General features: G+C 47.7%; 1 protein-coding gene across 9 annotated transcripts in view; it reads left to right on the top strand.

Annotated features, from left to right (window-relative positions):
* Nucleotides 1-13,596, top strand: part of FAM120A (family with sequence similarity 120 member A) — a 108,783-nt gene that overhangs the window by 39,020 nt on the left and 56,167 nt on the right. For all 9 annotated transcript variants that reach the window (XR_011431144.1, XM_070248144.1, XM_023627593.2 and 6 more), the window contains exons 4-5: nucleotides 7,075-7,203; nucleotides 7,953-8,049. Coding sequence is in view for 8 of the 9 variants with exons in the window: in XM_070248144.1 (XP_070104245.1) it covers nucleotides 7,075-7,203; nucleotides 7,953-8,049 (226 nt within the window). In the remaining variant the exon portion in view is untranslated. The remainder of the gene's footprint in view (nucleotides 1-7,074; nucleotides 7,204-7,952; nucleotides 8,050-13,596) is intronic.

The following is a 13,596-nucleotide window of genomic DNA, read 5'->3' as shown; positions in this document are numbered from 1 at the left end:
GGACCACCACCCAGGGTGCTTCCGCAGGGCCCCGTGTGCACCTATCTGCCGGAGCCTGGCCTGCTGGGGCCCCTTGCTCAGGAAGTGTGACGAGAGTTCTTCTTTGTTCAATTGTAGTGCTTTACACACTTCAGATTTAAATCCGATGAATACTTCAGTGTGTCTGCGTAGCAGTTTCCACCTGCAGAGCTATGATCCCATTTAGCAGCATCTGTGGTTAATTGTGTTTTAGCAGCCTTTTTGTAGCTTTATTTAGGCAAGTGAGTATGAGGCATTGATACATGTCATAACTGCCAGGACTCTTGAAGGCGTGGCCAGTGGTGATTACATGGCAGTTGTGGTATTGCGACGTTTTCCTCACTCTTGACTCCTTTAGAAGCTCTGGGTCTGGGGTGTGTTCCGTGATTCATGGGTGGAGGGCTCGCTAGAACAGACTGCGGACCCCTCACACAGCTCTGAGACCGCACTCGGAGGGTCTGTGCACAGTGTGGACACCCCCTCCCCACTCTGCTGGCCATGTCCTTCCTCCTGGTGTCCTCCAAGGGCCCTGTGGGAGCCTGGTCAGCCCTCTGTCTCCTACAAGAATGGGAGCCTCTTGAAGTCAGGATGCTGGGGCTGCTCTATTCTGCTTTCTGGCACAGCGTCTTACCTACAAGGAAATACTGACCAAATCATGTTCCTAGTTTCCTTCCCTGAAATAGCCTGGATTCAGAGTATTTATAATCATTGCAGTTTGCTGTTTTCCAAGAGGCAGGTGAGTGGATCAGGTTCTTCTGCTTCAGCAGTGACATCACGTGAAACTGGTGTTTAAGTGAGCAGCCAAGAGCTTGTTTGGGAGGCTGCACCCACAGTCTTAGGATCAGAGTTTTCACAGTATGTTCAATTAGTGGATGAATCCTCTGGGGACTGAGAGTGGCTTTTAGAGGTCAGGCCAGACACACTACAGATAACCAGTGTGTGGAAGACCGAGTGTGGTTGTGATTTGTGCTTTGGATTCCATGCTGTCGTTATTGTTGTCCTGATAATTGGTGTAAAAGTGGTGTGTATTCCTGTTTCTTGATAACTTCACATCCAGCAGTTAGTCTTTAGACCGTAGGACAAGGAATCAAACAACCGTGGCCCCTGCAGAAACGTGCGTGATGTGTTTATAACATTCATGTGGGGTTTGGACGCCAGCTGGGAGAGATCAGGAAGGGTTTTTTTGTTCTTTTTCACTTAGTCAAAATTTATTTCAGACTAATCAAAATGTTAGTACTGCAGTTTCTTATCGTATATAAATACTTCATGTAAAACTTTGAAAATGTAGGTACTGTGTCACCTAATCCCTAACAGCACACTATAAGATTTTCAAAAGCAAAATAAAATACCAGCAAACTTTGACATACTTATGAGCAGCAAGAGTTCACCTGTGTAAGCTCAGTGCTAGTCAGCAAACACCAATCTGCTTTTATGCTTCGAATGGTTATTTTTAACTTTGCTTCATTTTTTTTTTTTTTTTTAAAGATTTTATTTTTTCCTTTTTCTCCCAAAGCCCCCTGGTACATAGTTGTGTATTCTTCGTTGTGGGTTCTTCTAGTTGTGGCATGTGGGACGCTGCCTCAGCGTGGTCTGATGAGCAGTGCCATGTCCGCGCCCAGGATTCGAACTAACGAAACACTGGGCCGCCTGCTGCGGAGCGCGCGAACTTAACCACTCGGCCACGGGGCCAGCCCCAACTTTGCTTCATTTTTTTCAAGTATGTATACTTCTAACATTTACATTTTCTAAAAATCTTTATAAAGAAAATATTTTGTCATAACCTATATTCTTTACCATAAATTAACATGCCATAAAGTAAAGCGTAGTCCAACTAAATGCACCATTTTCTCCACTCCAGAGTCAGGTGTAGGTAACACTTAATATACTTTAGAGATATTTTTTATTGAAGGCAGATGTCTGACTCCTGTATGCAAATTGGAGGAATGTGATTGGTAAGAAATTCTCCCTCTGAAGTTACCTCCCGCCTCCCGAGTCCCCACACACACCATCTGGTGGGCAGCCATTCACTTTGCTATTTCAGGGGCTCAATTTGTGGCTTTAGTTTCCTAAACATCTGAGGATTTCAAATTTCTGTCAGTATAAAGAGAAAGACTTAAGTGGCAATAAATCATATATTCTGTTTGAGGAAAAGTGCATAGGATAAAGATTATTTAAGAAGTAAGTAAAACTTTATCCATTTTCCCAGGCCACAAGTCCTGTTTAGCCTGTTTGAATTACACGTGTGCACACATCTCAAACAGAGCTTAATTGGCTCTTCCGTAGTTTCCTGGATCTGTGGGGTGGGGTGGCTAACTTTCTGTATTAAGAAACCGGTGTATATAAAAGTATTCCGTTAACTTGCGTGGCAGACCTCATGCTGATGTTCTTTTCTGAAGGTGTAGGACAGACATGCTTGCTGGTCACTGTTCATGGAGTGACAGGCATGGAACCATGTGGACAGGCTCAGGCTCTGGTCGGCGCACAGGTGTAAGGTTCAAAGGAGAAAGGAACTGAAGTGAAGAAAAATTTGAACGAGAATATCCATTCTTTAGAAGGGAGGATAAGTGTCATCCAACGCAAAAATATGACATCTAAAGATTTGGAAAATGCTCACTTTGTCTTAAAAAACAAACCGGAAGTGTTCTGAATGGGGTTTTGAGACCACTTAGAATTCGAACAGGGTCTGTACAGAAACGAAACGTATACAGTGGTTTGACCTCATGAAAGAAATGATTAAATAAAACAAAATTTCACAAGTCTTCATATCTATTATACAATATATTAATGTGTGATAGATCGACAGTGTGGTGTCTGGATTCTCCCCGAGTCTGTATGATAAACCGCCCGTCTGCTGGATGCATTTCCGCCTGGGACAACAGGTGCAGTGGAAGTGCAGACCTGTTCACGTTTACCAGGAAAGTGGGAGTCTCACCTCTGACAAGGGACCTGCCATTTTATTAGAAGCATTTTATTTCCATCATGTGAAAGTTAAGACCCTGTCAAATTATCCTTTCTAGTGGTACATTTTAGAGGGCTTTGGAAGAGTTTTTAATTAACATTAGAAGAGACGAGAATCTTGGATTTTAATGGAATCCTTTGCTGCTTTGGCATCATTAGTTTAATTTAACAGGTGAAAGATAATATGGTAACTACACTGTACTGAATTTGCAGCTGTAGAAAAATGTTTGATTTTAAAAATATAACCAAGATGAGACTACAGAATTATAAGCAGTGAAATACTAGAAAACCGTGAATAAAAATTGCTTCTTTAGCAGGGACCCTTCATTGTTTTGTTTTTAGGAGTGTGGGAGTGATTGTTTTTTGGGTTTCAGACGTTCTTATAATGTAGTTGTTTCTTAGCTCCCATGTTGCAGCCCTTGAATTGTTAGAACAGTGGATGGAAACCAGACACTGAAGGGTCAGAGACCAGCTCTGTCTGCGGTGGCTACGCGGCCGCAGTGAGGACTGCCCACGGGGTGTCTCGAGGGTCTGCAGGTGGCTGCCCTGGGCCGTGGCACGCTTCTGGCTGCTCATGCCACCCCAGGTTCGTCTCCACCTGCAGTGTGGGTTCCAGGGATGCGTGGGCCCTACCTGCTGCTTGTTCAGGCGGCTAGCCCTGGTGTCACGCTGCCTGCAGGCTCGCAAGGCCCACAACGCCTGGTGTCAGGGGCAGGCTGGGCACCCCTGACCACCAGGGCTCCTGACGGGGTTCAGAGGGAAATACAAAGTAGAGGTTGTGGAGAGGCAAAGGCACAGGGGATCCTCACAGGTGGTGGAAGGGGTGCCTGCTGGCCTGGGATTCTGAAGGTCACAGGGGAAGCTGGTGAGGCTGGGGTGTTCCATCCTGTCCACCGCCCGGAGGCGGCAGCAGTGCACATGTCCCTGTAGGAAACAGGAGACTGGGGGAAAGATGATGCTGAGAGGGAAGATCTTTCACGTAAGAGATATTTTGTGTGGGGCAGTTATCATCAGTTTCCACACAGATAGTGTCTGTTATTTGATTATCCTGCCTAGAGGCAGAGGAGTGAGGTATACAGTCTCTTGGAGGTCTTTTCCAGCTCCAAATTTTTGTTTCTTTACTTGCAAAGCAAGTAACTAACAATTAGCAAGCTTGCTACAAAGTGCCATAAAAAAGGCAATTGCTGATAAATGTTTGCTTTTTAATTAAACAGAATTTACTTTCTGTCCTTGGAGATAGAAAACATATATGTTTCCAACTTTAATTTAGATGTGTTATAATTTGTTTGACTTTTGTTTTTTCCTAACATTAAACTTTGAGGCTAAAATAAAAACAAAACTGCTCAAAGAAAAGAAAAAAGGAGAAGAAATGGGCCTTCCACTAAAGTATTTTGAAGTCTATCTCTGAGCAGCGAGCTCTTCATTTATTGGGTCTCAGTGTTAATTTTGTTTTTACGGACAACTGAGGACAGATGCCTGCAGCTCTCCTGGGTATCGACCCCTGCAGTGGGATGAGCAGATGCTATTCAGAGGGTCTTTGGGAAGATTTAGCAACGTAAGGGGCTGCACTTTTTGTGGCTCGACAAATCTTGCTGCGTTTTTTTCCGTTGAAGGTATGTAGAGACGTGCCTCTGTCTGTGGTGTGGATATCCGTGTGTGTAGATACACGTAGTCATGATTAAGGTGGCCAGCATTTTCAGGGAGTTTTTCTTTTCCCCATTGGATTCATTCTTTTGACACTCAGTTTTCCAGCCAATAGGAATGTATGATTTATGATTTCCCCCACATACACATTGTGGCAAGGTTTTTAAAGAAAGTACAAAGTGAAAGTTCTGTGAAAAGTTTACTAAATTGCTGAGTCAGCTGGCCCTGAGATGCATTGTTGCCCGCCAGCTTCTGCCCCGAGGATGGGGCAGGCACAGGGCACCCCCGAGCTGGCTTTGGAAGGCTGAGTCTGAATGATGTGGGAGGGCAAGGGCTGGTGAGGTGGGGGAGGGTCTGGGCCGTGGGAAATTACAAAGCACGCAGGCTTACGGTGGTGTTAATTAGCCACTGAAGGATTAGGGGCCCTTTGATTACAGGATCTGTTCGCTTCAAGGATCTTTTAGCCACAGTATTGTTGGGGGTGGGTAGTGAAGACGGGTATCTGTAGGAATGAAAGTGACAAACTCTCATTTTCATCGAAGCGGACGTGATGGTGAGCTGCTGCTCTCTTGTCTGTGGTGCCCAGGGGCAGCGTGCGCACCCCTGGGGTAAAGCCCTCTTCCTGTTTTGGCCATTTTTATATCCAGTAAATTCTGTTCTCACCGTGTCATCATTTTTCTGTTCTGTATATAAAATCCTTCCCCAACAGCCAGCCTTTCCAGTATTGTACACAACATAACGTGGTAATCCTAGGCTTTTTGAGTGCCAAGGGACATGGGTGGGCAACTAGCCCCAACTGTACTTAGGGACAGGCAGTCAAGGCCCAGAGAGGGGGTTGTCCAGGCCCCGGAGCCCGAGCCCACGGGCCGCTGCAGATGCTCCCCATCCCCGTGGTGTGTGCGCCCCAAGGGGAGATGTCGAGTGTTTCTGTCCTGACTCCCTGCTCCTGGGCTGCTGCCAGCCAGCCCTCCTCCCTGCCCTGCTGTGGGACTAAACACCCCAGATGGCAGAATGGTTGGACTCCCATTTCTCCCAGACTGATGAACGCGTGGCTCCAAGGCTGCTTAGCCTGCAGCACGTGTGTGTCTGTGGTTCTTCTTTTTCTGAGGGGGATTGGGTTTCTAGGCATGTTCTTGTGATCTGCCCCCACAGACATTTTGTCGTCCTCTAGAGCTCATTATGATGGGATTCACCCTCAGCAGATACTGAGACAGCTGATCAAGTGCAGGGAACGTTGTTTAAGAAAAATACTGCTTTTTTAAAAGGAAATTGAGTGTTTTCTGGGACATCTGCAAATTTGCATGATAGTAACTAAAATGTGTAAATGTCTGTTTTCCTGAAGTTTCTTCCATCCCGTCAGCTTAGGCAACACAAGTTTATTATCTTACAGTTCTAGAGGTCACAAGTCCAAAATGGGTCTCCCTGGGCTGAAATCAAGGTCTCAGCAGGACCACATTCCTTCTGGAGGCCCTGCTGCCTGTGGCCCGTCCTCCATCGTCAAGGCCAGCAGTGGCCGGCTTGTCCTTCTCCACGTCATTTCTGAAACCAGCTCCTCTGCCTCTCTTTCCCCTAAGGAGACCCTGCGATGAGGTGGGGCCATTGGAGTCACCAGGGCCACAGGCTTGGCCTGAGGTCAACCAGCTGCTGCGTGACAGCCACGTTCACAAGTGTGCGGGCCGGAGTACCCAGCTCTGGAGGCCAAGCCTTTGATGGTTTTGCCCTCTTTTTTTATCTTTATGGTTCAGAACTAAATAGGAAATAGAGATGTCATTTCATGGTATTATTCAGTTTCTTTTAATTGCTGGAAACAAAGTTAATACCTGATAGTCTTTGTTTTTAAGAACAAGGGCATAGCTATAATTATAGCATAAATTTCATTAAATTCAGGTATCTTTTTTTGCATGTATTTTTTCATTTTCATGAGAAATTTCAAAACCTTTTTTTTTAAATCTGTTTACTTACCTTTTCTTGATATCAGCTATTCTGGGGCGGTAAAATATTTCTACACTTTATTCCATGTGTCTTTCACCAGACATGTTCCTTAGCATCATGGGTACTGTTTTCCTCCTGTTCAGAGCTGGCCTTGGGCTCTGCAGTGTACTTGGGCGCTTGGGGATGTGTTTGCCCTGCACAGCTTCCTGGTGGCTGGGAGTAAAAGAAAGGAAGCATTGTGACCTGGGGCTCTCGGAGCTGGCTCACTGTTGCTGGTGGGGTGCAGGGCCCAGATTCGGGATGGGTGGTGAGGCAGTCAGTGCTCAGTGACCCAGCTGGGTTGCAGCAGCTGAGTTGTATTCATCAGCTGAAAGGGAGATCCAGGGCTTGCACCTCAGACGACAAAGTCTTGGGGACCAGAGCTCACGGATGGGTCATAATTAGACCCCTGGGAGGACACGCCTGGAATCCCGGGCCCTGTGTTGGGAATTAGCGTGTTGACACATGCACTTGTTTTCTCAGGTCCGGGCCCACCAGCTGGTCTTGCCGCCATGCGACGTGGTGATTAAGGCCGTGGCCGACTACGTCCGCAACATCCAGGACACCTCGGACTTGGATGCCATAGCAAAAGATGTTTTCCAGCATTCTCAGGTAGAGATGCAGGCTCCCGGGCTGTGCTGTGCGTGGCGGTGCAGCCCAGGTTTGGAAGAGGCTTGAGAGCACATGCTGGTGGGCGGTGTCCAGGAGGGCTGGCCTGGCTGTCAGGCCTCTGTGCTGACCGGGAGGGTTGGACCTCACCTAGCTCCTCCAGCCTCCCGCTAGCCTGCACAGAGGAGGCGCTGAGGTAGACGAGTACTCAGGTCTCTGCTGCTCCTGGAGTCTCCGTCGTCACTGGAGAGGGTTTCTACCGAGAGGACGGACGTGTCAAGTGGGTCGAATGGGATTGTGAGCCTGACCATTTGTTCCTTCAGGGGATGGTCAGCAACTCCTTCCTTTTTTGGAAAGTAATGAATGCCAGTGTGTCGGGATTAGTAGAAAACTGAGGTTTGTGTGACTTCCAGTCCTCTCTCCGAAGAGCTGGAACCACTGCTCACCTTGCTGGAGATGGGAAGTTCGCCTCTCCAGGTGGCACCTGGGCCCTGGCCAAGGAGGGGCCGAGGGATTGGGGCTGCTCCCAGAACCCAGGTTTCCTGCTGCCGCGGCAGATTCCATGTTAACTACATTGCTCTGAGAGAATTAATGTTTGATTTACTTCTTTAATAATAGAGTGTTGATTTTCTTGAAGGTTTTAATGTCATTCTAAACTCTTTATCTAGATACATGTGCTGAATTGTAAAAATATGTTAATACACATGACCGCTGCACACTAATTTACCAAGATTTTCCTGTGTTTATTTCAGTCTAGAACAGATGACAAAGTTATTCGATTTAAGAGAGCAATTGGCTATTATTCAGCGACTAGTAAACCTATGGCGTTCCACCCACCACATTACTTAGGTAAGTAAATCAGCCTCGGTGATGGATGCTGACCACGCAGTGACCAAAGGGTTCCACGAGTCAACCGAAGGCCTTGTTGGCTTATTCTTTTGAAAGGAGATCTCTGCAATTATACAAATAAGTATGTCCAGACCTCAGGAGCAGCCTCAGTAGTGATCCTTGATGGTGCTGAGGAGCGAGAGGGACCTGGAGCCTCTTGAGAGGGGGGAGAGCGGGGCTGGGCCATGGCCAGGAGGGGCGCGATGCTGCAGTCTTGCGTCCCGAGTGCAGGACACCAAGGACACAGAAGACCCCCCCCCCCTTTATCTACAGACCACACGCATGTGGTGCACGTGTGTCCCCTCTTCTGTGGCCCTTTTTTGTTTTTGCAGAAGACCAGATTTAACTCAGATTTGAAACTGGGGAATAGAAGCAATTAGAAGCTGTTGGCCTGAAGCCTGCTTGGTAGTGACTGTCTCCTGGGAGGCTGGACAACACTTGCCCTAAGTTCCAGCCTCCTACCGAGTGAGACAGCCTCTGTTAGAGTCCAGAGCAGGAAAGCTGTGAGCATCAGTGCTGCCGGCTGTGATTTCAGTCGTGTTCACTTCCTGCAACGGAAGAAGGTGTGTCCTGAGACCTCAGATGAACTAGCCTTGTCACTGGTCTCAGGAGGTTAATCCTGCTGATCATGTCCCCGATGGCACCTTCATGTGGGGGTGCTCATTCATTCGCTTATCCAGGTGCAGTGCTGCTGTGTGCCATGGCATGGGGAGCAGAGACCAAAGGTGTGTGCTGGCTCTCTGTAGCCGTCTGCGGGTGGATGACAGACTAATGAGTCTGGGTGGTCTTGTGCAACGTGAGCCAGGAGATGGGGCAGCCGGCATAGGCCCAGCTGCTGTCAGCGCTCCCGAGGGGGTGCGCTCGCTCTGCTGCTGCTCCCGCCCCCACTGTTCGTTTTCCCCCCACAGCCAGGGGAGTGTTTAAAGATGTCAGTCAGCCCATGCCACTCCCACACTGGGAACAAGCTCCCGACTCCACACCTGCTGTCACTCTCCAGGTCCTGGCTTCTTTCCTGCCTGGAATGTGCCACGCTAGCTCCTGCCATGGGGCCTGGGCACCGGCTGTGGGCCTAGAACCCTCTCCCTCTGGCTTTCTGGGCTTGGACATTCCCATTTCTGAGACCCAGTCTTCACTATTGCTTCTCTGGGGCCTTTCTTGACCGGCCGAGCTACTTCAGCCACCAGGCCATCCTGTCCTGTCACCTCGTTTTAATTTCCTGCACATTTCTGCATGCCCCCTCTCCCATTCCCAAGAACGTCAGGTCTAGGGGAGCCAGGACCTTACCTGCCACCTTCTTTCTTGTACCCCCCAGCAGGCAGATGTTTGACAGAATGACTTAATCCACGAGAAGTTGTTGAATCAGGAGAGCGAAATGTTTGGATGTGATTTAGGGTTACTCTTGGAAAGGGGGCAGGTGGTGTTGGAAGGAGGGAGTCTCGCTGGCACATGGTACGTCAGTTAAGGTGGGACGTGATGAGGACAGATCATGGCATCTGGGTTTGACTCCAGGCACAGGTGACGTCAGGAGATGCTGTCGAGACAGATGAGAGCTGGGTGCTGACCCTGGGGTGGACATCCTGATTCCACCTCCAGCCTCAGATTTCCTGTTTTATTAAAATGGGATGCGTACATGAAAATTAAAAGAGAAAGTCTGTGTAGAGTGCTTCAAAGAATGCTTGTTACACAGCCGACACTGTCATGGTTGTTTCTTAGGAAGAGTGGCCAGAAAGGCAGTGAGTGATTGATGTTGAAGTGAGGGGTCAGAATGCCTGACGGGAGCTCTCAGGAGGACGGCCAGTCCTCGTGTGACAATTGTGGTTTAAACAGTCATCATGGTGTACTTGGGACTAGAGCATTTATTCAAGAGGAGGAAAATAGAAAAAGGATAGTCTTGACATTTGGCCTTGAGCTGAGCAGATGATAGTTTTGAAGATGTTTAGAGGAGGCAAGATAAATTTTAAATTAGGTTTAAGTTTGAGGTTCTTAGAACATATAATATTCTATAAAGTGCTTCCATATTTTTATTAAATCATCAAACAACATTGTGAGTATTTAGTAAATGAAGTCGATTCTTACATTTCACTTGCACCCTCAGTGGCTTATTGAGTAGCTGTGTGAGTGATGAGGACCTGGGGTGTTTAGGGGGTGGTTTCAGGCAGGTTGGTGTGGCGATAACTACCTATAAATCTTCTGTGAAGCCTTTCCTGGTGCTTCTGACTGTTGCAGGAGTCTGAATTGTGCAGCATGGGACTGAGGCTCTGGCACAGAGTTGCAGCGGGGAGCTGGGTGGGGAGCTCAGGCTGGCTTGTGTGTGGAATGTCGGTACAATCGCAAGAGGCTGTGGCAGGATTGTGAGGGGAGGTTTATTTCAGGTTACACACACACACACACACACAGTGGGAGCCAGCAGAAATGGGTTCAGGTAAAAATCATTTTTGTTGTTATTTTCTGATGAGTATAAAGAAACAAGTAATCTGGAGATGGCCCTCATTGATTTTGCCAGTATGTGCTATTAGCGTCCCATTGTGGAACCAAGCGGAGAGCAATGACCGAAATGGAGTTTAGAAGAAACAGCGCGGAGTGGGGGCATGCTTTCTTGGCATCTGAGTTAGCGCCCGAGACGTATTTTTCCATAAAAATGTTCTTATAAGTAGAGGGTCAGTCATGAGCGATCTTTTCCCCCAGACTCCATTATATTACTCTTATATTATTCTGCAGGAAAACTCATTCAGAATTTTGAACAACCAGTGTTGGAACATAACTTTCTCGTTCATTAGAACTTGACTGTATTAATCATTTTAGAAATTGGATCTTGTGTAGGGTTTAGGAGACATTTTAATGACTCACACTAGAAACTTAGAGTGTGGTTGTTGGGAATAAAATGGGGAGAGTTGACTCTAAGCAGAGGTTTCTCAACCTGGCTGGGATCTTAGGTTCTACCCAGAACTGCGACACACGTCCAGATCTTAGTTGGGCTCAGGAGTCTGTATTTTCAAAAGGAAAACCTTCCTGGCCAGGCCCATGTGGCCTGGCATCGAGGAGGGACTGCTGTGTCTCGTGCCTTTCCTTCCGAGCCTGTGGTCCCCTGCAGTGTTGAGAGAACCTCAGGTCTGCTCACAGTCTCTGGTGGTGTGGATCCCGCAGCGAGAAGTGCACACGCGTCCTGTCCCCTGCCCTGCGGTGCGAGGAGGCCTGGTCTGTGGGGTGTGGGAAGAGAGTGTGTTTGCTCCCTACTCTCTGCACTGTCAACTCCCAGAAATGATCTGTTCCTCGTCAGTTTTTAAAATAAGTTACCAGTGAGGTTCGTAGTAGTTTTCAAGCATTTACACTGTCAGAAACACTGTTGGGTACTGGGGATATAGAGATGATTATGACTTTGTCCTTTCTGTCACGCCACTTCACGTCTACCATATCTCACCAGAGAACCTGCAGGCTAGGTGTAAGCACAAGTAAGACACGTTAGAATTTCATCATCAGCGATGTTTGGTTCACTGCTTGGACCAGTAGTTCTCAAACCCACTGTGCTTCAGAATCATTGGCAGAACCTAAAAAATGAATAACACAGAGATGCCAGAGGCCCCTGCACGTCTGTGGATGTGGACTCTGTCGGCACGAGCTAAGCCTTGTGTATATGTAAAAAGCCGCACAAGCAAAACCAAGGCCCAGTGAGTCTGAAGAAGCATGCACTGTGTCTTCCTGGCCTTTCTCAGTGAAAAGTAGGTGGGCTTCCACTACCCACCTACTAGAATGGCCAGAATCTGAACACGGATGCCACCAAACTCTGGCAAGGGTGTGGAGCGGCAGGAACTCTCCCTCATGGCTTTGGGGATGCAAAGTGGGCAGCCACTGTGGAAGACAGTTTGGTGGTTTCTTACAAAAATAAACATACTCTTACCCTATAATCTAGCAATCATACTCCTTGCTGTTTACCTAAATGAGTTTAAAACTTACATCCACACAAAAATCTGCGTAAGAACATTTGTACTGGCTTTATTCATAATTGCCAAAACTTGGAAGTAGCTAAGATGTCATCCTTCAGTAGGTGAATGGATAAATAAAACTGTGGTTCATCCAGACAGCGGAATAATATTCAGCACTGAAAAGAAGTGAGCTATTAAGCCACGAAAAGACATGGAGGAACCTTGAATGCGTATCACTAAGTGAAAGAAGCCAGTCTGAAACGGCGACGTACGGTGTGATTCCAACTCTGTGACATCCTGGAAAAGGCAGAACTATGGGGACAGCACCAACACCAGTGGTGGCTGGGGTGAGGGTGGGAGGGATGAACAGGGGAGCACAGAGGGTTTTCTGGCGGTGAAACTGTGTATGATGCTGTAATGGTGGTAAACGTCGCTATGCCTTTGTCCACACCCATAGAATGTACACCACCGAGAGTGAGCCCTAATGTGAGCTGTGGACTTTAGCTTTCAATAGCAATGTATCAATATTGGATCATCAGTTGTAACAAACGTACCACAGTAATGCAAGGTGTATACTTTCTGCTTAAGTTTTCTGTAAACTAAAACAACTCAAAAAAATAAATACTATTGAAAAAAGAGAGTACATGAGCTTCTTGATGTGTTCCGTCCATGTCAGGCACCATGCTGGGTACTGGACGGTGTGGTCGATGGGGCTGATATCATTCTTGCCCTTGTGGACGAGTGAGATGAGAAATTGTACAGGTATGTGAACAGGAAGGTCAAGGAAGACCCGTTGGATTAAACAAACACTTGATTAAATTAGCACTTGATTCTACTTGATTGAATTAATGTTGAGAGTGGCGTTTGAAGGTAGAGTGGGAATTTAGCAAGGTGACAATAGGGAGGAAGTATATATGTAGTGGAGACAGCATGTGCAAGGATCCTGAGGTGAGAGGACAGGGTGTGGAAGGAACAGGAGAATGTGGTTGGAGCACAGAGCAGGGAAGGATGGTCAGGTGATGCTTGTCAGAATGGTTTACAGTAGCCACGCAGTGCCAGAGATTTTGGACTTACTCTTAGGATTACCTGTGAAAGCTCATTGAAGGGTTTTTCATTGTAAAAACTTTAATTGTTTTGAAGTTATACTGTATTTGTACAGTAAATAAAACAAACATCCATGGACCAGGGGGAGGAGCTGTGAGCGAGGTGAGGGGGCGTGCAGAGAGCGCTGTGCAGCCAGAGGAGGAGGAGTCCTGGCAAGGACAGCTGGCAGCTGGAAGTGAGGAGGTGGCTCCTGCAGCACTGACAGCTCCAGACCCATGCAGGTGCATGTGGCTGCCTGGTGCTCCACGAGGCGCCGGCCGTCCTAGGAGAAATAGTGGTCAGCTCTGCAGCTCCTGCTGTGCTGAAGGGCGTGGGAGAGGTGGGGTGGGTGGCCAGCACCCATCGTCCAGATCCTCCTCCATCGCTCCCCTGAAGGCTGGGGTTTGAAGTGAGAAGGAGGGTGGAATAGGCTTAAACTGTTAGGGGATGACCAAAGCTGTAGGGGGCGAGGGTAGACAGAAGGTGGGAGGTGACAGTGGCCCCC

This window comes from Equus caballus, chromosome 23, assembly GCF_041296265.1.
Source record: "Equus caballus isolate H_3958 breed thoroughbred chromosome 23, TB-T2T, whole genome shotgun sequence".
Taxonomy (NCBI): domain Eukaryota; kingdom Metazoa; phylum Chordata; class Mammalia; order Perissodactyla; family Equidae; genus Equus; species Equus caballus.
This window is presented reverse-complemented; position numbering and strand designations above follow the sequence as displayed.